This window comes from Lycorma delicatula, chromosome 8, assembly GCF_047948215.1.
Source record: "Lycorma delicatula isolate Av1 chromosome 8, ASM4794821v1, whole genome shotgun sequence".
Classification (NCBI taxonomy): Eukaryota; Metazoa; Arthropoda; class Insecta; order Hemiptera; family Fulgoridae; genus Lycorma; species Lycorma delicatula.
Genome location: NC_134462.1, coordinates 48,647,112 through 48,673,300, shown reverse-complemented (window position 1 = coordinate 48,673,300; position 26,189 = coordinate 48,647,112). Strand labels below are relative to the sequence as shown.

Below are 26,189 nucleotides of genomic sequence, written 5' to 3'. Positions count from 1 at the left end.
CAATTTCTCTAACGTCCACTCTTTCAACTTAACGTCTTGAATTTTTTACTATTTCTTCTTTAAATGAAATAATATCGGCATGGGAATAGTTGACAGAATGTAGAGTGCATGGTAGCATCTGTTTATCTTCTCAGAAACAGCAGTATACTTGTGCAATGCGTGCATTACACTATATGGTGTTATATGTATAACACCATATAGTGTAATGCAAAAAAAAATCATATATATGTATATATGCTTTTTTTTCATAATTCATTATACAAATAATGCTACTTTTTTGTATAGTTTACATTTATCACTGATAGATTTTAATTTCATCATTAATAATATAGTAATAATTATTCTCTAGTTTGTAGAATTCCTGTACAACCCCTTATTGTTTATATTTGTTGAGTGCCATATTACCAAAGTTTCAACATTCTCTTATCCACAAATTTCATGAAATTTTACAGTGGAATTCTAGTGGGTTCGTATTTTTTCCCCGAAATTGTTGGAGTATTATCTTAAAAATTAGAATTTTTTACATTTGTATAGATTTCTCTGTTACAAACAATCTATTTGAAATCAGTTTTTGCTTCCACTTCAAATGAAGGTGTTATGAAGATTTGAATAATTAAAAAATTTTTTGCAACTTTTTATTGTTATAACTTTCATTTAGTCTTTTTTTACTTCCTTGAGGAAATATTGCAATTGCAAAAAATTCCGGTTTTCAGATTTCAACGGAAATATCCATTTTTACTATCCCTGAATCCATTTTGACTAGTTTCGGCGCGAAGTCTTTACGTTGGTACGTATCTCGCATAACTCAAAAACGGTTAGCCGTAGAATGATGAAATTTTGGATGTAGGATTGTTGTAACATCTAATTGTGCATCTCCCCTTTTGATTGCAATCGACTGAACCAAAATTGTACAAAAGAGCCCAAAATCCAAAAAGATTTGGATTCTTGACTGTTTTTTAGTTGAAGTAATAAACCCTTTTTGAGAGCTATTCAACGATGTACCATAAGTGGTACTTATTTTCATTTGTTCCAGAGTTATAACAAAATAACATTTTAGTTAATGAAATATTTGGATCTTAGGGGAAGACACAGCGGTTCGAATCAGAAGTCATTAATGAAATAAAATTTTGTGTACTTTTCATTTAATAAAAATGTGTATATGGAATTTAATAGGCGTAAGAAGGAAGTAATGTGGTGTTCACCTCAAATTTTATTATTCAGTTACATTTCTAAATTAACTGTTAGAGTTGAAATGGTATTCAATTTTGAAACAAAGATGTAGTATATAGTTTTAAATTCTTAGAATAGATTATAAAAGGATTCAATTTGCAGTAATCGTTATTACTTTTTTTTTAATAATAATTTCAGTTACTTTTAAAGGCTAATATCATTTACGATTTTCAAATTTGCCACTATGGAAAAGGGGGTTTCCATTTGGAGTTCCATTTGGATTTCAGGAAAATCATTGCCAGATTATTTATTTATCATTAATTTTTATTGTTGTTTATTTATGGAGATAAGATTAACATAATAATTTAAAAAAATATCAGTTAAATTTAGGATTAAACAATGAACAATTTATGTAAAATTACTTCGTTTTAAACGGAGCTAAATTGCAGTTCATTTATTAATTTAATTATTGTTTGAATTTCTTTTTTACTCCTTAAATTACCAATCATTGTTTTATACTAAAGTATTACGTTTATTTATTTTTTATTTTTTAATTGTATACTACTTACCGTACCTATTACTTTCTAAAATTAAACTTAAACCAATTTTACAATTTTTATTAATTTTTCCACATCAGTTATTGTATAAGATTGTTTTTGTTGGATATTTTTTTAATTTATGGAAGTTATTTTAATTGTAATTGCTGTAGTTTTTTTATTGTTTATTTTAACTCAATAACGTAACGTTTTGTTAACTTAGTTCTGGTTGTTTAACGTTGTGTAGCTCAATCATAAATGCTTTTTTCCATTGAAAATAAACAATGGTCAGTATCAAATATTGAGAGAAATTTTTATAAATTTCTGAATTTAACAGATAAAATCAGGGTTTTCTTTAATAAATGGTAGTAATATAGATATATTAATTGTAGCTTGACTTTTTTACCTTAGTGGTTAGAATTAAGGGAGGGGGTTCAAAGTTCAAGGTCGGAATCAAAGGTCACCTTCTTAAAAAAGTCATCATAAATTAATAATTTATTTTTTTGTCTGGAATATCTTTTTGATTGGAATTGTATAACTTGAAGTCATAATAGCTTCCTTATATCTTCTCTTACATAGCCTTCATTATTTGATTTGATGTATACTACACCATTCACCTGTGAAGATATTCTGTAGAAAAAAGCTCTTGTAGACCCTACCAGAGCTTCTTTTTTAAGTAATATTGTAATGCCATAGGGATATACAACGAATAAAAATTGCGGCTTTGTTCTTTTTGGACAGTCGACCCAAAAATTGTTTTGTAGCGGTTATTTTTTCGGTTTTTATTAATTTTTATCAAATATTTCTTTGGGAAATTATCTTATAATTTTTATTAAAAATGAGATTTTTGGGTGAGAAACTTTAATTCAAATTTTTTTTTCGTTATACATAAATATTATTATTATTCCTATTATCTAAAATAATCCTAAAATTATTTATTTTAATTAATATGAATCATGTAGAGTAAGATTTACGAAATTAAAATTCAAATATTTTTATTTCCTTGTACCCATTAAATAGGTTAATTTTGCAAAAAAGGACATTTATTTCCAAAAAGAAATAATATTTCCCTTCATTTAATGACATGAAAACTTCTTACTCAGTGCAATATTTTGATCTATAAAAAAATGACTTATGCTTCAAATTGTTACGAATGAGAACAAATATGGTATTAACTATAAATTAATTTCTAATAATGTTTTAAGAATTGTAACTGTATTTTTTACTGATTTATATTTATTTATTTATCATGTACATGCATGTTTTATTGCAATTTTTTAAGATTGTGTTCCATAAAAGGAGTGGTTATTTTTTTTCTTACTTATTAATATTGTATTTAAATGTAAATGCTTTGATCAAAATGGTGGGGCAAATATTTTAATCGTCTGGGAGCACACTTACTCTTTTTGATGTAATCTATTATTATTATTCAGCGTTTTGCTTTTACAATACACACACTTGACAAATTTTGACTTAGTTGCTCATTAACGTAATAAATGCAAACGTAATTCCCAAACAAATACACTCATGAACACAGTCTATAAATTTGAAAGATAAAAGATAAATTTATCTTTCTTAGAAATATATATTTTTTTGTATCTGAAATTATATTTACAATCTGTTTAGTAGATTAGAAACCGTAATTAAATTTTATGGCAATAATAAAATTATAAAGGAAACACCTTAATTACACTCTAACATCAGCAGTTAATCAAAGGTAGCATAAGGATTGATAAAGTCGAGCAATAATGAACTAGAAATCATAGTAATGTGCAGTACTGTGTATAAAACTACAACATAAAAAGAACAATAGTACATAGAAGCAAAAGAAAAGAAAGAAACAAAATGAACACTAGAAATATAATGTGGTTCATAAACATAACATAAATGCTTTGATGACGCACAACTTAAGAGTAGAGGCCACGTCTTACGTATCACTATTAAGTTCTAAGATCCAATATATGAACCCACTTTAACTACCTGACATCTTTCCCGTTGTCTAGGAGGTTAACTGCTAGGTAGTTTACGGGTTCTTAAGCTTTATTTTGTACTTAGATACAATTCGATAGATTTCCTCTAAAATGCGCGGTAATTCTAAGTACTCATGAATTTCGTTGTTCCGTACGAACCATGGCGCCTGTGTAATGCATCCCCCAAATTTATTCTCGAATCGCTGAATAATTTCTACATTGCTGGTACTCGCTGCAATCCAGAGTATGTCCAAACCGGTTTTAAAATCACTTTGTACAGAAGGAGCATGTTAGATAGGGATACTTTTCCGAGGATTTTTTTCTAATAACAATGTAGCTCCTTAAATTTGATATCTAATTGTTTCCTTTTTTCCTTAATGTGAACCTTTCATGTTAGACGATCTAGATGAATACCGCAAATTTTCAGCTCGCAAAATATAATCTCTATTTAAATAGATTACTGGGCAATCACTTCTTCTTACGAATGTCATATGAGTTGATTTCGCTTTATTGATCTTTATTCTCCATTTCTTTAACCAGTCAGCTAGTAGGTCTAACCCAGATTACAACTTAGTCGAGGCTTGAGTTGGAACATCATCGACAGCCACGATTGCCATGTCGTCAGCAAACTATGCAACAGTGGTAATGTCTGTGACTGGATGGTCCGCAGTGAAGATGGAGGAGCGGATAGGCCCCAACATTGAGCCCTGAGGAATACCTGAGGAAATATCAAAGAAATTAGATAATTCATCTTTTTATTTAATCTAGGAGAAGCGACCGTCCAAGTAAATACGCAATAGTAAATAGAAAGATTGAAGTAGATTTGTTTTTAATTTGTATAGCATACCAGGCAGCCATACCTTATCGAATGCTTTTGTATATCTAGAAAGGTAGCAAAATTCTATCTTTTAGAAACATTTATAAGATAAACTTGTATTAAAGCAATAGTTTTATACTCTTACATAAAGTCCATTTACTTATTCGATTGCACTAAGAGTTACCATAAGGAAATCTTCTAGACTACCCTCATATGCTCTTAGAAGGCAGACTTTTTTTTTATGTTTTACGGTTTGCCTTGGAGCTCTATAGTTATATAATGGTGTAGGCAGCTTTCATATACCGGAGGCTGCGCAGATGTGATTTATATGTAATATATAAAATGATGTACTGATATGAATAAAATATCTATTTTGTTTGGTTGTTTCTGTTACCTGAAGAAACAACAAAGATAAAGAAAACTGAAAATTTATGTCACTACTGAATTAATTGGTTTATCAAACTTTATTGCGAATCGTTCTTTATTTGTATAAATAAACTATTACATATAGAACTATTATTTAAAAACTAAAGTGGTAGCTCAAAATAGAACGTACCTGCTACTCATATTCAGATTTTATATATCAAAATAACAAAAAATATTCCATGAAAAAGTTTCGTTTTCTTTCTGTCGTCATTTTCGTATTTTAAAAATGTATATCATTTTATTGGATTGATGAGTTATTTTAATATTTTAAAAACATATTTACTCCAAGTTTTTCAAATAAAAAATTACGGTGAAAACATAAATTTGAAAATGAGAACCACGTCAATTTTTCAACTATCCTGAGAATTATTAGTTTTATCAAAATACAGTTTATTAGCAAAATTTTAATCCATTTATTGTAAAAAAAATTTCATCGTATTTCTTAAAATCGGTTAAAAATACAGATTTTGAAATCGGCTACCCTAGGATATTTTGCACCGTCAAAATATTTAATTTCGTTTTGCCACTTACTTTTATTGCTTCTCTTTAATTTATTCACTGTATCTTTGTTTGATTATTTATTTTTGATTCCTTTTGTGACTGACAGGACTACTTTTTGGGGTTTTCTCTGGTTTTTATGAAGACATTTTACTTATTTATGTTTATTAAATTTTTACATGAACTGTATAGGATTTGTATTCATATACAATTCTTTGAGCGATTTCATTGGAAACCCCTCTCTGCATATAATTTTTTTGTTTTCAAATTTACTTATGGTGCCGGTTAATTGGAACCGATCGTAAATAAAACACTGAGGCAAAAAATAGAAAATTATTTATTTAGTTTCTATTCCACAAGGTATATTTATTCATTTTATTTTAATAAACAGTCCCACCAGGACATCTAAAGAAATTTACAAGTTATAGAGTTATCTGTATTTTGAAATTTCTGTATTATCTATTTTTCTTAATTTCTTCAATATTTTCATATCCATTGTCTATAATAATTCAGTGCTTGGTAATAGAATGAAAAAACGATTTCCTTTAAATGGCAAACTTCCGGCTGTAGTTCCAGAGATAGAACGTTTCAACAGTTACGATATATTTAATATTTTATAAATTTTAATTGATAATTATTTTTTTATTTTTCGGCAGAAAATTTATGTTTAATTTAATTTTCAAATAAAAAAGAACTTTTCCTGATTTTTTGTATATTTGAAATTTTTTTCTTTAATCTGTTCACTTGTAATGTATATTAATAAAAAAAAAATACTTGTAAAAGAATTTTCCTCTTTACAATTTAAAAAAAAAAATAAATAAAATACAATCAACCGTATTTTTCTGTTCAATTTTTTTTATGAAAAAAAATAATATTATGACGTATCATATAATAAAAATTGTGTTGTAGTTTTGAAAATGAATGGTTATTTCAAATGCTTTAAAAACGAACAAAAAAAAAGTTACAAAAGAACTTATATTAAATTTTCAAAGCGAACCGTTTCTAACGAGATTTTTTAACTCTTTAGGAACGTAAAAAGTAAAATCTGTTACTGAGAATTCTCCTTTTGTATGTTTATTCTTATTTTAGTCGGTACTATACACTGAAACAGTTATGGTACGATAGCATTCTATTCCTTTTTGTTTTTATTTAAAAAAAGAGCATTCATTTTCAGGGCTTATTTCATTCTTTCTGCGAAACCGTAAATCTTTACTATTTATGTTGTTTTTCCATGTAGTTGAGGTAAGTATATTATCATCTGGTATTATACTTGAAAAAAATATTTAATATCATTCCTTAATAATGTATAGTTTTTCTCGTAAATGAATATAGTAGAAATATGTTTTAATAAAATTACAGACAAAGGATGTCTGAATATAGATAATTTCATATTTCGTAAAAAAGGATATGCAGTAAACTCCCGATTAACCGAGAATAAATATAGTTACTTTGCAGATTATCCAAAGGGGGAAGAATGAAAAATATTTACTTTTTCATTTATAGAAATTAAAACAAATTATAAAATATATCAAAACTCTGCAAATCTAGTTCTTTATAAAAAAAAAAGTTTAAAATATACGACGAGTGATAATGTACAGTCGCTCATAACTCGCAAATAAAAAACAGAAAGCCGAATGAAACAAACGTAACATAAAAGTACATTTTATTTGCTTCGAAAGCTTACATTCAATTCATTTTTCCATGTGGTCACCATTTACAGCTGTTCATTTCAGCCAACGGTGAATCAATTTTCTCATTCTGTTAGTGAAGAATGCTAGTGTTTTTCATTGATCTACAACCATTACATTCTTCAGTTCATCATCCCTGGTGAAATGAATACTCTTAACATCCATTTTTAATTTCAGAAAGAAGTGATAATCGCATTGAACCGAATCTGATGAATGTGGAATAGGTTCAGATTTCAAATTCAAGAATACTTTAACGGTTGCTCGCGATGAGTATGGCCTACCGTTATTGATTGTTGAATTATCGGCTTTGTGGATTGTTGAACATTTTCTGTGTGACTGTGTTTTGTTTGATGCGAAGGACATTTTGAATCAATTCATCTAACTCTTTTGGCGCTTCTCATCAATCACAAAAACTGGTCAATCACTACAAAGATCAACCTCAATATACGCTTTATTATCTTCTGATGCAAGAAGTTCTATTGCCCATCTATTCCTAGAACTTCGATTAACATCGCTATAAAACGGCTTCACATTTTCTACTGTTAAAAATTCAATCACGTTGTTTTAGATGCTTTGACAACTGGCGTATTCAACTCCATAAGAATGACGACTGACAGAAAAGTTTCTCCCGTTAAAGCCCAACTTGGCAAGGAACGGCGGGGGGTATGGCGACCGGAACGTCACTAGCCGGGTGCTTTCCTCTATGGGGTTGGGATGACAGAAAAGTCTGGGGTTTATTAAAATTTAAGCTGAGTTCACTAAGGGGACTAGGACTAAATTTCGTTGTTGCGATCAACATGTTTGGTGGTATGTTGTGTTCATTTTGCCTCGAATTATGAGACATTCACGAAATTGGCTCATATTAAGTAGAACTAGGCGCGGAATTCGCGCTTCCGCGAGCTCGGTTAGCTAGTTCAGAGGGATACGATGTAGGACATTCAAGATGTCCGGATGAGGCCTACAGCGAAGGCAGTAAGTTGAGTTATTAAATCACTGATGCAAATGTCTACCGAGGCATTTACATCGTTGCATCCCAACGAAGCCAGGCTTATTACTATGAGATGTAGAAAGTCAGAGGGATAGGACGACTCCCGTTAAAGCCCAACAGGGCAAGGAACGGGGGGGGGGGTAGCGACCGGAACGTCACTAGGCGGGTGTCTTTCCCTACGTGGTTGGGTACAGAAAAGTTGAGGGCGTGGTGTAAAAAGTTTTGAATTATTATTCGTAGGTGAATGAAACTAAAATGGCAGCATCTTTCACTTTGCGCGACATTTCTTTCTGCCGTTACGTTCCAGTGTGCATTACATTTCAGCTACTCCTATATTATTATAAAGTAAAAAATAAATATTACTCTATAGCCAAGGTGAGGTACATTTTAATATTTCGACAGTATCATGAAATCGTCCTTACTTACTCAGGGTGTATCTGTCCTGCATAAAAAAAAACTTATACTTTTAGTTAATCCATATTCTTACCAAACAAAATGCCTCTATATCTCAATAAGCAAATAAAAAGGTTTGTCAAATATTTACCACCTAATGTATTTACTTCAATTTAAATTACTCCAAAAAGTATCTGGTGTATCACTTGATATTGCTAAAATCTTTACACCTAAGGAACCCAAAAAACGGGATGGAAATTTTCCGGATGTTCGTATGTACGTGTGTATGTTCGGTGTCGCTCTTTAAATCACTATATCTTCAGAATTACTCGACCGATTTTGACCAAACTTGGACAGTTACTTATATATATGGGCATTGATGTCATTAAATTTTTAATTTAATTTGCAACAACGAAATTTATTCCTAGTCCCCTTAGTGAACTCAGCTTAAACTTTAATAAACCCCAGACTTTTCTGTCATCCCAACCCCGTAGAGGAAGGCACCCGCCGAGTGACGTTCCGGTCGGAGGTGTGGCTGTAGAGCAAGGTCACCCTCAGTATCACAAATATTTCGCCTAATTAAGGTTTTATCTTTCTTAGGTACATTTGTTAATTAAAAAGTTATATACTAGTTCCAAAAAAATTTGCAAAATCTTACCCGTACTCTAAAAAATGCTTTAAATTAACTAGTGGCTAAGTGGGAATACTACGCCATTAGTACTCCCTCTCACCACAAGGAGTGTAACACTGACTACAGCTGCTATAGTCATCTGCTATGTTGTAATGTCACAGGTGAGCGATAGAATTAAATAAATGTTTAATATTTAAAGCGTAAAAAAGTATATAAAGTGACCGTTCGTACCCGCGCTTTAGTTAGAATCATTGAATTAAATAAACAAATATATTACATTTAAATAAAATGATAAATATTTTTGCGTGTAAGCCTTAAATCAGAAAAAAGCCGCATGAAAGGAAAATTCCACAATTTTGTTGTCAGCTTTTTTACGTAAATACTTAACAGAACAAGGGAAAATTCAAAATTAAATTACAAAGATTGTAATTTCCATTATACAATTATGATTTTGATTTTTAATGAAGACTATTAAAACTCTTACAATAAATCAAAGAAGAGATTTTGCTAAATATCAACTAGAACCGTAAATTGTAGCTGTGTTAATAATTCTACTGTACATTTATTACCCATTAAATTACATTCATTATACATTCAGCTGAATTTGTTTCGTCTAATTTGATGTAAATATCAAATGGAGTTTCGAGCAGTGAACTAATCGATGACTTGTGTCGTTAAATGATTTAAACATGATCGTTGTTATTAACTAATAACCAACGGGAAAAGAAATTTTTAATAAAGTCCGTGTGAAGACTAAACTATTATCGGTGATTGTGAAAAGAACAACTTCGATTGTATATAACGCTAGTTTCAATTTTAACATGAAATCGCTTTTTAATTTCTTACAGATTTATAAATAAAATTTATTTTATTATAAAGATTATATGTAATTATAGATTTATTGATAATTTTTACTTCCTTGTACGAAGTAAAGGAGTTACTGTGATTGCGAAAAGTTTTGGTTTTCAAATTTCAACGGAACTATCCATTTTGACCATCCTTGAATCCATTTTGACTAGATTCGGCGTGATGTTTGTACGCACATATGTATGTATGTGTACGAGTATGTACGTATGTATCTCGCATAACTCAAATCGATTAGCTGTAGTATGTTGAATCCACCGGATTGGTCTAGTGGTGAACGCGTCTTCCCAAATCAGCTGATTTGGAAGTCGAGAGTTCCAGCGTACAACTCCTAGTAAAGCCAGTTATTTTTACATGGATTTGAATACTAGATCGTTTATACCGGTGTTCTTTGGTGGTTAGGTTTCAATTAACCGCACATCTCAGGAATGGTCGAACTGAGAATGTACAAGACTACACTTCATTTACACTCATTCATATCATCCTTATTCATCCTCTGAAGAATTATCTAAACGGTAGTTACCAGAGGCTAAACAGGTTTGCAGTTTCTTAACTGCAGTAATAAGCCCTGATTTATATCACAAGTGGTACTTATTTTCATTGGTTGCAGAATTACAGCCAAATAAAAATTTTAATTAATGAAATATTTGGATCTTACAAAGGAAGACACATCAGTTCGAATCAGACTTTATCTCTTTTCTTTTTTTTAAATTCCTTTTTTAATTTAAATATATTGATTTATTTATAATTATTAACCTGCGATTGTGAAAAAAATCTTACAATAAATAATAATAAAAATGAAAAAAATCAGAAGTTATTACTGAAATAACATTTTATGTACTTTTAAAAATGTGTATACGTAAAAACGTGTATGAATTAGGCGTACAAAGAAGTCATATAATGCCCACATGAGAACTTTTCTTTGAAATTTATCATAAAATCATTTAGAAATTTTATGTTATATCTTAACATGCGCTCTGATTTGATTCAGTATGGCTATGAAATTTTACATTGATTTTATTTATAATATTACCATAACTTTTATTTATTGCAACATAAAAGTTGACCGTTTTCGTACAAAAGAATAATATTGTAGGCCATTTAATTTATAGAGTACTGATTTATTTATTTATTTATTTACAATTTATTTTATTTATTTACAATTTAAAACTTACATTGTCATCCGTCAGACCTAAGTCTGTCGACAGATATACTAAAGAATATTATTACATTATTAAGTGGTTAATGTAATAACCAATTTTATGTAACAACTAAAGATATTATTAGTTTTATAATACTTATAATAGTAGTACAATTATAAAAATTAATTTTACAAAATTAGACTAAATATTTAAAAACTAATGAACAAATTATTTCTTTAATAATTGTAATATATTAGATTTAGTAACTAAAATTATATTCAAGAAACAAAACTATACTTAATTACAACAACGAATTACACAATTAATATCTTGTTGCAACAATTACATAAAGAAAATAAATAACTAAGCTTTAACCATTCAACAATACATTATTTATTGATTTACTATAATTATCAACATTAAAATAATAACTATAATCATGTTATAATTGTCTGGACTGCCAGTATAAATCCAACATGAATCCTGTTAGTACCTATTACGTTATAATTAATGCCCACTCAATGAGAAGTTTTTTTAAATCATTTTTTTTTATTTTTACATTATTGAGGTGATTCGGTAAAGAATTAAGTAATGCAGGAACAACGTACTTCTTTAATCGTTTACCGTAAGTATTATTATATCTATCTGTGATAAAGCTCATTGCTCTCAAATTGTATCCACTTTCTATATTTACTCTGTATTCACTGTTTTAAAAGTTCTTAAAAATAATTAAGAATTTAAATAGACCTCTAACTGACAGAAACCTTGTAAGATTATTTAAATTAGTGTCATAATTGTTATCAGAATCATAAAGAGCAATATCTTTGAGGACCCTATTTTGTATTAAATTTATTTTATTTATGAGATAGTCTGCGGCTGATCCCCATGTTGTCAAGCCGTATCGAATAACAGATTCAAACAAGGATGAATAGAGTAAGCGTTTACAGTGAATTGGTAATAGGGGTGAGATGTGGTGGAATTTCATAGCAACCACTCTTAAATTTTTACATATATGTTTTATATGGTGATCCCATCTAAAAAAAGAGTCAAAATGTACACCCAAATATTTGTATTTGTCAGCATTCTGGAGATGTTCACAATTACAATTTATGTGGTAATTTTTTATACAGTCACATGTATGACAAATAATGACAAATAATATGATAACTACGCACATTGTAATAATATGTTTTATATATATATATTTCGTTAAACAATACATTGTATAACTAAATATAACTTTATATTTTCACATTATGCGTTCGTTATGACGGTCTCAATTGTATCGTTTGGATATTGAAAACTGACCAATATAGAAACGGAGATAATGAGTTTTCTAATGGGCTTGAATGATGATCAGTTGTAGTTTCGCCTCTGGGTGTAATTAAGTTTACTTCATCATGATCTATTGATTTATGTTTACAATAGAAATTTCAAAGAGAATGGGCTATCTGTGTGATAAAGTCTATTGTATTGTTTTTCATAAAGTAGAAAAAAACTGAATTCTTTTATTTAAAAAGAAGACTTTTGTCTTTTTTTTTAATTCTATTTTAAATGTATTTAAAAATATTGCGTAAATGAAAATGTTAAAATATATATATTTTGTTTTATTGTAGTAATGAAACAATTTTTATAAAAAAAAAAAAATTACTGTACGTCTTGTTCTGGTTAATTACTATTTTTTTAAATATTAATTATAAAAGTAGAAAAACGTTTTTTTATTATTACTATTATATATTCATTCATTTTTTAAAACAAAAGAAAATATACAGTGATAAAATACGGGCTATGTTTTCTTGTAGATAGAAGAAAAACTTTATTAAAATACTAAAAAAGTGAAAACCAACAGATATAAAATATAATGAAAATATTTTTTTTTTTAGATCTAAAATGAATTTTTTCGTTGCTTAGTAATTTGATGTGTCTAAAAATAATTAAATGATGTTATATATATCCTTTTTTTTCTATTAGTAATTCCATAGCATAAATTAACAAATAGAATATTTATTATTATTAACTAAGTAGTAGAAGCAGTTTAAATATCACTATGATCGACACTTGGAATTTAAGTAGCAAATCTTTTTCATGATTGCAATCTAAACTAACCAACCAATGTTTAGGTGTAGTAAAATATTTGATATTGTTTTAAATTATGATCTGTAATTAAATTGATGACCAGTATCTTACAAAACGCATCGCTCTCTGACTTTATCTAATAATGATAATAATAAATTTTACGGTAGGCAAAACGTTTTCCCAGTATTTTCACTTTTTTAACGTTGTTTGTATTTACTATTCAGTATCAATTAGTGTAACTCACGAACCATTCAGAAACAAAGAAAGCTATTTGAGTACGTAAAAACATTTCTGTTCTGACTGCGTTACAAATTCCATTTTTAACTCTTCAATATTTCTGATCATCTTTTTTTTCAATTTTCCAAATTTATCTTCTAAAAGAAATAGTTTCAATATGAAATTTTATTATAAAATTCTTCATAATCTCAACCTAGCCCTAGAAATTTTCATCTTAACTACGCTAAGAGGAAATCATAAATTTTACCTTTCTTTTTCCTGTTTAGCTCCGGGAATTATTGCTAGGTATTACTTAAGAGGATGATATGTACGAGTGTAAATGAAGTATAGTCTTGTACAGTCTCAGGTCGACCATTTCTGAGATGTGTGGTTAATTGAAACCCAACAACCAAAGAACACCGGTATCCACGATCTAGTATTCAAATCCGCATAAAAGCAGTAAAAAGCTTTATTTGGACTTCGACGCTGGAACTCTTAACTTCCAGTTACGCGTTCACCACTAGACCAATCCGGTGGTTCATACGTTTTGCCTGTTTCATTGAAAAATAACATTCTATTTCACCGACCGAAATATGTACAATTTCCATTTCGCAGTATTAGATTACCCTCGATTTAGTTTCAATCACCTTTATTTAAGTGATGTTAGTAGAATATTATTTCTCTAAATGACTTTCATGAGGAATCTTTTTCTGTTTTTTATAATTTTTTTTAAATTTTGTTACTAAAAGTTGGGTTTCTCTTTTTTTCATTATTTTTTTTTATTATATTTAAATTTACGAACTGCATATTTTTACATCAGTGTTTTACAGATTTTTAATATTTTTGGTAAGCTTTCTCTCATTTAGTTCTGCTGCCTTATTCTTTTGTCACTTTAAGGTTGTAAGAAATCGCTATAGGGAAGGAGAACAAATATTAGTTAAGAATGCATACAACCTACTAATTTACGTTGTTATGATTACTAAAAATATAATTATGAAATACATACAGAATTTGTATTTTTATTATTTGTTTTACTTATATTTACCAGGTGTGAAGGCTAAGCGAAATTAAGAAAAATTTGTTTTGTAGCAAATAAGTAACCTATATGAAATCTTCATCTAAATTATTTTATAATTAATTTTGAAAAATTTAATTGTACTTGGAAACTTTCATTTTTTTAATTCTTAGGGTATTTGCATTATTATATTATCATTTATTTCACTTAAATATATATAATTTTCAGACTGAAAAATACATTATTCACGCTTAAAATTTAGGATGAACATTGTATGTTCTTCAATGAAAGAACATTGAGGTTTATAGAAATACATTTCTATAAAACATTTATAAAAATATTTTCTGTAATAAGACAGTCACAAGCCGATAATTATCTAGCTGTCACCTTTAATTAATTTTTATTATAAACATCATTATTATATTTGTATCTAAAGTTTGTAATTGATCGTAGATTTTAACTACCTTCAATAATATTATTGACTCATTTAATTAAAAATATTTTATGTTTTTTCTATATAAAAATAATTTATTCGTTTAATTCTATGAAGTATAAACATCAAACCTTTTGAGTTTTAATCACTTATTTGCAGAACATATTAGTTCAATAGAAAATAGTTCATTGATTCTGTGGTTACTAATTTGGGATGTATAACTCTAGAATATATTTTGTACACGTTATAGTTAGGTTTATCTAGTAATAAATAACAAACTACATATATACGAATTGAAACATTGAAATTAAGTATTTACAGTTTGTTGTTAAAGTTTTATTGCAAGAACAAATTTATAAAACTCGAGAATTGTATTTTGGTATGATTGTATTTAAGTGAGAGATTTTCGGACAAGTTCGACATTTTATAAAAATTCTTTTATTTAAGTTAAAAGCTTTGAATGAAAAAATTAGCCATTCTTAATGGAAAATATTTAATTTTTTATATCATTTTACCTTTGAATTGGACTGTCTAAAATCAGAAGTCTTCAACCTTTTTCTACCCCGTTGGCACTGTATTTCTAACACGTACTGGATCGAGAGCCGCCGTCTTCGATTATAACAATATTTTCAATGAATATACAATCTTGATGTTGTTTTTGGCCTATACTAACTTTGAGATAAGCCAAAAGGGCGTATCTCAATTTGAATTTTTTCTTATCTATTAAATTAACAGCTATATTATTTACCTAAAAAGTTATGTTGTTAAAAATCTTATTTGAGAAGAAAACTTATATAGCCCATTTAGTTTGAGAAATTCTTAAACTGTTATGAAAACCCTAAATTCAAATCTGTAGAGTTTATTACACAGATTATTTAATTTAAACACAAGTAATAATGAATAAAATTAAATAGACTGAAAGATTTACATCCAGTGTTTTATATTTTATTGCTTTCGCATTTATTTTGTAAATAATATTCATATAATTAATATAATAACAAAACGTTTTGTAATTAACTTTTTTTTGAGTTCGCGAACCACAAAAATCTTTGAGGCGGACCGCGTGTTTTACTACGTTATTTGCCGATAATAATAGCTTAAAAATGGAAATATTTATCTGATTTTAGATGAACTTGTTTCCCTAAGCCGTGTGGGAAGTCTTTCAAAAGTTTTTTCATTTGGCACACGTCTATTAGGAAACCTGTTTTCGTACAGTCTTTTTGCTTCTGCCCTGTTGCATTTAAACTTCATGATGATAAAAAAAACAAAGCGTAAAAAATAAATCAATGACACTGACTGTTAAACAAACACTCACAAGTAAACTATGATTCTAAAGTCATATTTACTTAATTTTTTTTAAAAATATAATATATATTTTTTAAATTGGTTGTATTTTTAAATAATGTGCATTGCATTTTTACATTGTTAACTTGATCAGCAGTAATAGTCACTGTGTAAAATTATTCAAAAGTAAAAAATTAATATCAATTGTCTTATTATTATTTACTATTAATTCGTATTGTGAGAAAATTATTACTTAATTTGATACTAATTTACAATATTAGAATTAAAATAAATAAAAACAATTAATATTTAATGGAATTGAACATAAAATGGAGGCCGTGAAAACAGACACAAAATTACAAAATCAATTTTCTGCCATAAGTTGGCTATTTATTAACCGATTTAAAAAAATAAAATAGAAGGTTCAAAATATTAAAAGTAGATTAATTATAAATTATTAAAAGTAGAAGGGCTCAAAATAGAAGGTTTAATTTTTTATCAAAAACATATATTTTGATAAAACTAATATTTTCGAAGATGAAACGGATTGAAAAACAAACTTGGCCTCCTTTTTTTATGTAATTTGCGAATATATTTAAGTCCTAATTTTAAAACTTTATTACCAAGACGCGTACAAAATATTAATGTGATTCCTCTATCAGAACTTGAAATATCAATTTTTATATAAAAATTACAAAATGATGGACAGGTGGAGAACGAAGGAGAAATTGAAATTCCATTTCCTATACAAGTAGAATCTGGAAAAGTGTAACCAGCCCACCATTTTAGAAACATTCTGTGTGTATATATATATATATTTTTTTTTTTTGAAACTAAAAATTTCATAGAATACATTTTTTTTCTGGAGAAAGTTTTATGTATTCTGTTTTATCACGTGAAAAAGTAAAAATTATTACATAAAATTCCTTAATACTGAATTTTCAGTGCAGCAAGAAAAGTATAATTTATTTTCGCATAAAAAGTATAAAGCGTGTATATTATAAATGTATATATATTTAAAATAGTAGTTTTAAATTGAGGTAAACAAATAGCAAAATAAATTTAATCAGCAAAAAGCTGTAGAATTTTTTTTAATATTATAAAGTTGACGTAATTATTCTTGTTTCTTTGCGAATTATATATTCTATAGTTAATCTAAGTTATTATATTATAGTGTTAAGAATTTTCAAAATAACACACCGTTTTATTATTATTTTTTATTTATTTAACACGTAAGATAAAATATTGGCAAAAAATAAGATATGCCGAGTACCGTCATGGTTTAGTGTCACTACATTACCACTTCGTATTTGTGAGTGTGTTTGTGTGTATGTATATAGTGGAAGGGGAAGTACAATAGAGTGACCGCCAAGGACGGACAGCGGCGTCGCGACTATACAACAAAATAAGCTCAAACCGAGTTGTCTGTTGAGCCAAGTCTGACGAGGGACGGTGTGTAGCTTCGATGCGCATCTGTTCTAGACTCCTGGCTCGTTAAACCTCGCGTCGTGAGCGGCAGGCAGTTAAAAGCATTCTCACCTCGACTGCGGTTTCCATCTGTCCTCTCTTTCCTTAACCTAACTTTCTTTTCCGTTCGTAAAACGTAAACCGTAGCGCTTTTTAATTAAATATCATAACTATTTACGATAGTAATCGATCAGTGTGGTGCGTTAAGTTTAAATGTAGATCTGTATACAAATAATCGCGTTTAAAAAATATGTGTCGTGTTCTAAACAAGTTCAGATGACATTAGTGTACGTAATTTGTGAAAACATGTTTACATTCAAGAAATGAAGTGGTTATCGAAGGATAAAGGTTTCGGTTGACGATAATGATGATGACGTGAGAGGAAAGGAACTTGCGATAATGGTATGCTGAAGTCTCGGCCTGAGGATATGCCCCCTGCAGCGGGCGACCGACCCCGGAAAAAGCTGTCTTTCCGTGAACCGGAAATAATGGGTTATTATATGCAAATGAAACAAGGGGTTGCATCCCGTTTATCTCGTCGTAATAAAAAGAGTAAATCTGAAGAACCAGTTCCGTCTTCGTCGTCTTCATCAAATATTCCGGATGAACCGATTATTGAAAAACCAAACGGAAGTGATGAAGATGTGGAACTTGAGGTACGTTTCTATTTAAACATATATGTATTTCAGATTGTTTTGCTATTTCTTTCTAACAACTGATTTAATTGAAAAAAATATGTATTTATAAATGTATCTTTTTAATTATTATTTACTTGGAACATATATATATATATATATATATATATATATATATATATATATATATATATATATATATATAATCAATTTTAGGTTTAATTTTAAAAATATAATTAACGAAGAAGCAGAACTGTTAATTATAATTTATTTGTTGCTGTTAGTTCTATGAAAGTTTTAGACCAGTTGTAAATTAAACTACAGGAAATAAAATAAAATATGTTAATTTCAGCTGAAATATTTATATATTTTCTATGTTATTATTTACAAAAATAATTAATTTTCTGTATGGTGATTTTAAAAATAGATGTTTTCTTAATATAATTATATTAGGGATAATATGATATTATCTAAAACGGAAGTCTTTTCAATTAATTTTCTAATCCATAGTTCTTACTTAGTTCTAATCCATATAATTTATTGTTTTTCTCTTGAAGAAAAACAATTCTCCAAGTTTTTTAATTTGTTAAGTTTGAATAAAATATCTATGACTTCAGGGAAGTGAGAATTGCTTACATTACTTAGAATATTTTTGTTATTAATACTTTAATTCAAGTCTTGTTAATCTTTTTTTCTAAATATAATACAATATCAATCACTATTTCACACTTAATTTCCCGATTTAAGAATAAACTGTGTTTTTTACCCATTGTTATATATTCTATCTATCAAATATTTTGTTACTTGATAGCAACATTATGCTTATGTAATATTTGCATTTCTTGAATCGTATCATTATTTATGATACGATTCAAGAAATAAAAGCATCTCGTCACTTTGTAAAGACGATTTTTAAACAGAATAAATTTCAATTGTTAATGAGGAAATGCTTCATTAATGGTATAATCATTTAATTTTTATTTCAATGAATTATATTTCATAGCTTCATACAATTTTTTGTTATTTATACAGCAACTTTCTTATTTGTTTAGAATTATAGTACGTAATAGTAAAATCGGTGTATTTTATTGTTTATTGATCTTGTTAAGTTTTAGCAAACGTGTCAACCAAATTGAAATTACAAAAATTTAGCATATAAATAAATATGTTAAATATTGGCACAGATTAATAAGAAAAAGGGAAAGCATAAAATTAAATTAAGAAGTATGAGAAAAAGAGGATATTAAAATTTAACTATAACCTGTAATAAATTGTCAACTTGTCTATCAATGTATCAAATATTTTTTTTTTTTTTTTGTTATGAGAAATGGAAAATTAGAAAATATGATTTATGTAAAGGCGGGATTCTTTATACAGAAAATTATTTTTTAAGCTTTTTTTTTTCTTTTAATCGGAGTCCTGTGCTACTTTTATGAAAGCAGTTCATTATTTTATTTTATTTTTTATAAAATCAATACCGATATCATGTTTATTAATTTATAAATTTTTTTTTATAAAAAAAAACTTTCTGTTTAAGATTAACAAAGATTTTATTCAATTTTTTTTTAATGATTCTTTTTTATGATTTTGAAGATTAATATTTTTAATACATTTTCTAAATTTTAAATAATTCGTGCGTAATATTATAGTAGATTTTACAAAAATAGACTTTGTAAGCATCTCTATTTCAACATTTTGATGAAAACATTTCTTTCTATTTTTTTTTCACCTTGTGGATGTCTGCCCTTGGCCTTTTTAAAAAAAAAAATCATGATTTAATTTCTGTATTCTCTCTTGAGTTTATTCGTTTGATATTTATTTCATAAAAATTAATGCAACTATTCTGCTTTTACAGGAAAAAAACACATACCTGTAATCGTACATACTGGCTAAGTAACTATTTTATTGGAGTTTAAATTGAAATAATATTTTTTTTTATTATTCTCGTGTAATCGAAATTTATTTCAATGTATATACATTGATTACATATTTTTTTAATTTTTAAACTATGAACTTTAAATTAATATATTATTAGTGGAATTAATATATTCATAAATTTCTAAAATAGTTTTGATTTTAGTAGTAAATCATTACATTTATATATTTTTTCCTTAAATATTTTTTAGAGTATTATAAATTATAAGTGAGGTCAATTTTTATTAATTAAGTTGAAAATAAATCATTCTACATTCTAACTCTATTAATCTTAAGTTTTCCGCTTTTAACTTCTCATATTTTTGTTGCCTTTTATATTTTCAGTATGTAATAATTTTTTTTGTTGGTAAAATCTTTGAAAAAACAATAGTTTTTTCTTTACAAGAAGTGATCTTTACATGAAAATAGATTTCTGTTTAAATTATATAAAAAAATCTCCGTTTTGTTTTTTTTTTCTTGATGAATCATTTTCCCTCAGAAGCTTGTACTTGGAGAAATGGAATCTCATAGCATATGAAAAATGCCGTGTCTGACGTATTCGAACCCGGGATCCCCGGATGAAAGGCTGTGACGCTACCACTCCACTACGGAGATTGGCAAATAAACGTTTTTTGTTAATAACATGAAAATGAGCTATCAATAATTTTTATTTATCTTCTCTTATATTTCTTTTTAGTAGTAAACATCTTTAAAATTTTTTTTCCTCAGATTGACAATAGAATCTGTTAAAAATTGAAGCTATTCCGTGATGTGATCAAGCCATCATTATATGCATTATTTGAGCTACTGAGTTTTGTTCTCGATTTTCATACATATTTTTTTAATTTTTTTTAATATAGGTGGATGATTATCTTTTTTTCACCGGAATAATTTAAAAAAAAATTAAAATATTATAAATACTAAAATTAAAAATAATAATTATATCTTGAATATATGTTAATACATTTTTTAATGTTTAACTTTCTGGGTGTATATGTAAATTATTTATTTTAATATTATATTTCTAAAACAGTGATGTAAACTGATCCCCAACGACAAAGTGTCATTAAACCAAGTTCTTGCAGTAATACAAAGTAGCACGGTGAAAACGTTCACCCTACCAGTGGTTTAATTTAGTATTTTAGTTAATTTGATCGCTTTTCTATGTTTGTAAAAGACCTACTGGTATAAAAATATTACTGATAAATTTCGTATTATTTGGTATAAATAATATAATATACATTGAAAATGGTAATTTATATTAACAAAATAAATGTTATTTGCGTTGATAGTTAATGCATATTATATATTATTAAAAATAATTTAATTTCAGTTTGGTTACGTGATGAAAATCTACACCTTTAGAGGTCATCGTAATTTTATGTTAAATTCACTTGATTGTGTGCGTTTTAAAAAAATAATCAGTAAAATTTTTTGACTAATTCATTTAATTATGCGCTTTTATTGTAACTAATATGCGCTTTTTATTTTAACAAATAATTTATTATTTTCGGAGAAAATTCTTTGCAATCAGCGCGGTTTACTTTCCAGTTTATCCAGAAATTTCCAAAGATTCCTAAAAAATAAATAACATCACCATTACTTCCGGTTAAAGGCAGTTGAAAAGTAACTCGATTCCTCGTTACCTTCTTCGCTAAACCGAAGATTGCATTTTGCATAGTATCATACTAAAGAAACGATATAATCAACCAAATAACACCTTCGATGTAGTGATTGACTATTTAATAAAAATCATTACTTTGGTTAGAAATAAAAAATATTTTTAACTAGTTTATCGCTTGTATTTTAGTTACTTTACATGTTCTTTAGGCATAATATAAACCGAGACGATAATGTACAAGAAATTAAATACCGTACTATAGTATTGTAAAACAAGAAATAAATTCAGATATAAAGCTACGTATTATTTATTTATACAACTAGCTATGTTAAAAAGTTATTGACGTAAATTAACTAACAATAAGTTCAAGAACAGTTTATGCAGTCTAAAAATAACCAAACATTTCTGTTTTTACACTGTCATCAATCGTAAACCAATTAGAAAAAAGATAACCGCTAAATAAGAAATAAAATGAGGTAATTATATTTAATTATGGATTCACCTCTGATGAAATTTGGAATATATCTTATTTAGGGTCCTATCTATTACAATTGAAATTATTCATCGTAAACGCCTTTCACCCGACTATGATTCTCGTAAGTTACACAATAAATATACCCAAAATTTCGTTGTTTTGCACTACGCACGTGTATTATACATTATTTTCTGATTAAATAATTTGGTTTCAGTTCAGTAAAATTTAGTTAAGCATAAGGTTTTTTTTTTTTTGTTATAGATGAGTCTGAGAAATGCCATTTACGCACCCCCCATAAATGGGAGAGTGTCGGACTCGCACGGGTTCGGCTAGATGTTATTAAGAGCCTATGTGTACCCGCACCCTACCGACTCTCCTTTTCTCCTCCTCCGGGGTCGGCCTGCAGTTTAAGCACTGCGCGGCCCCAAGAGATGCCTTTAGGGTCCAGAGTCCCCGTGCTTCATCACCATCGGCCATCCGCACAAGTGCAGACGCACTACGGCTCCACAGGGAGCTGTCCTTCGCCCCTTCACCTTCAGGTCACTTTCTTCGCCAAAGTCTCAGGTCTTTTGTATGGAACTCTGATTCCTTGCTGGTGATCTTCAGTCCTCTTACTGATCTGGGTCCTGAATCAGGCTCTATACCATTCTCTAGCTTCTCTCGCTTTAGTTTTCAGGATAATATTTGCTAGGTGTACTATCTTGTCCCATTCTGTTCTTCCTGTCAACATGTATGGAACTCTTTCTTCCGGAAAAAGCCAGGTTAAGTATAAGGTTAGATTTGCTTAAGTTGCGAAGAAGTATTTAATTGTGACGTCATTACATAAATGACGGTAAGTTTCTGTCAAATTTATAAATTACTTATAAATCGCTTTTCTTCTGTTTAGTCTCCGAAACCACCATAAAATATTACTACAGAGGATGAATAAGGATGTTAGGAATGAATGTAAATTTTGCATTTTAAAAATATTTTTTTTTTGCATTAGTCTTGTACAGTCTCTTGTCTGCCATTCCTTAGATATGTGGTTAACTGAAACCCAACCACCAAATAACACTGGTATCCACGATCTAGTATTCAAATCTGTATAAAAGTAACTGCCTTTATTAGAATTTGAACCTTAGAACTCTCGACTTAGAAATCAGCTGATTAGAGATGACGAGTTTACCATTTAGATCTACCCGAACGTTTACTAATACACCATCTATCTAACCTACTAAAACTTTGACTTAGGTATTTCTTCAGAGGATGAGATTATTGACGATTTTTGTAGCGTGTAAAAAATGCCATGCCTGACCGGGATTCGAACCTGGGACCTCGGGATGAAAGGCCGAGACGCTACCACTCGCACCAAGGAGGCCGGCAATGACCTTAAGCTAACTAAATTCAATTATATTTCATGTAAATAAAGTTGTTTACTTTTTAAAAAATTTACATTGCATGCACACTACTTAGTCCGAATATAATATATATTACACTTATACAGCGCTGAATAATGAAAATTTTGATGAAGGTACTATATAACTTACAAGAGATGTAACTCAGATTATATCGTAAATAAGGATATATCCTTTAGGATAATATTCTAAATTTCATCAAAATTAAAGATGAGTCCATAACTGTTTATAATTATTTAAAATAAAATTTAAAAAACGTAACACTAAACACTAAAATATAAAGCAAATAAATGGTATAGACTATATTTTAGAGTTTTCTTATTGATTTTTGCTTGGTTTTCTTTATTTAGTTGATTAAATTTTATAAATTAATTCAGTTTGTTATGTTGAGAGTCGTATGGCTTTAAAATTTTCAGTCTTATGAGTTTATAGTTTTAATTTCGCTTCCAAAAAAATAACGTACGTAGTATGTTAACGTTCAGATTGAGATATCCAAGAATGTGTTTCGTATTTATCATTATGTATAAACATTAGACGTTTACAATGTATTTGGTGTAAACATAAGTAATATGTTTACATATATATATTTACATATATACATATATATATATGTGTGTGTGTGTGTGCAATCTAGTGGTGATTTTGTATAATTTTCTATGATGTTAAAATTAATGTTTAGTAAGTTTAGTTCTTCAACAAATTACGTTATCAAAAATATTTTTTTCGTTTTCAACATTATTTTTTTATTTTTATTACACGTGTTGTATGTGTTTGAGGGTTTTTATTGTATATTTCTATAAATCATTATATAGTATTTGAAATAATTTATGAAAATCAAATAAGTATATAAGTGAAACCATAATTATTTTTCATAAACATATGATATTAATTTTCATGCTTTTGTAGTTTCCCCAAAAAATGATATATATATATATATATATATATATATATATACAGAGTGATACAGGTGGAAAGGGAAATAATTTGGGAACTGATCTCAAAGCTTGAAATAAGGAAAAAAGTGTATAGAAACATACTTTCGAAACTCTATGTGATCAAGTTACGGCTAGCAATAAATTTCGTCCGGATTTCAGTTACCCCTTGAAATAGTCATACTGAAATATTTTGGGGAAATTTGATGATTTCTTATGTTTTTTGACAAGAAAGATCGAATAAAATAGGTCCCAAAAATGTATCCTTCGTAGTTTTCAAGATATCCAACATAAAACAGAAAAATTCGGTGACGAAAAATACGTTTTTTATGTTAGAAGTTCAACTTTGTTAAATAACTAATAAATACGTAAATTTGATTATGAAAACGTGTGATTCGAAAATTGATGTAATAAAGTCTATAAAAAACAAAATAAAAAAATACATTTTATTATTAAAAACTAAACAGAACAGAACACTTTTCACTCGAGTAGAATATGCTGATATGATTTTTGTGCACGACATTTTTGATAGAACTGCCGTGGAAGAATACCAGTTTAAGTATCCTGGACAAGTAGTTCCAAACTGTAAAATATTTTGTAGAATTTTTAATACTGTTTGTGAGAATGGTACACTTTGCCAGCGGTTATGTTTCATTTGGCCATCAACCAGGGATACCGTTCTTCAGGTGGTACAACAAAGCCCTAAATCGAACTCGCGAAGAATTTCTAAATTACTCATCATTGCACAAAGTACATTATGAAGGACATACATGCTCACAGACGGCGTCCTTATCATGATCAGAAAATTCAATACCTCCAGCTTGGTGATCATGCCAGACGTCTGCAGTGTTGTCAGTTTGTAACATCAATTTCCGGTGAACGTTTGGTGTGCCATGATCGACAACCAATTAATAGCCCCTTTCGTAGGTAGAACAACATATACGGGAACGAAGTATCTGAGATCAAAGATCTAAATTTATTATTAAAAACTGTTTTTAATTTTTACATATTCATAACATTTTTCGGTTATGTTCTGCTTTGTTTTTAGACGTTTTTGTTACTCATATACTCTCCTACATCAGTTTTATCATAATTAAATTCTCTACAAGTTTTGATAATACAAATTACATATTTGTTAGTCATTTAACAAAGTTTATTTTAAACCTACAAAACGTGTTTTTCGTCACCAGATTTTTCTGTTTTAGGTTGAATATCAGAAAATTATGGAAAATACTGCTCTGGGGGACCTGTTTTGTTTGATTTCTCAGGTCAAAAAACATAAGAAACCATCATCTAGATACCTCTTATAAAACGCCTTAAAAATTTCAGTATGATCTCATTTTAGAGGGGGAACTGAAATCCGGGCGAAATTTTTTGCTAGCCGTAACTCGATAAGAGTAATATGTTTTTATGTACTTTTTTCCTTATTTTAAGCACAAGAATTAATTACCAATATATTTCCCTTTCCTCCTAAATCATTCTATATAACATTAGAGTAGCAACCAAGATTTTGGGAATGAAATATGTTAACCTAGCATTGAAAGTGGAAGAAGCATATTTTGCTTGAATAAAATTATTGAACAAAAAAAATAATACCGGTTTTA

At 28.3% G+C, this 26,189-nt stretch overlaps 1 protein-coding gene across 2 annotated transcripts in view; it reads left to right on the top strand.

Moving 5' to 3' along the window:
• Positions 1-26,189, top strand: part of LOC142328869 (carboxyl-terminal PDZ ligand of neuronal nitric oxide synthase protein) — a 902,536-nt gene that overhangs the window by 675,212 nt on the left and 201,135 nt on the right. The window contains exon 1 of one of the 2 annotated variants that reach the window (XM_075372997.1): positions 17,586-18,270. The exons of the other annotated variant lie outside the window; for it this stretch is intronic. Within the exon in view, the coding sequence (XP_075229112.1) occupies positions 18,019-18,270 (252 nt within the window). The 5' untranslated portion in view covers positions 17,586-18,018. Of the gene's footprint in view, positions 1-17,585; positions 18,271-26,189 lie in introns of those variants that run through there. 2 annotated transcript variants of the gene reach the window in all.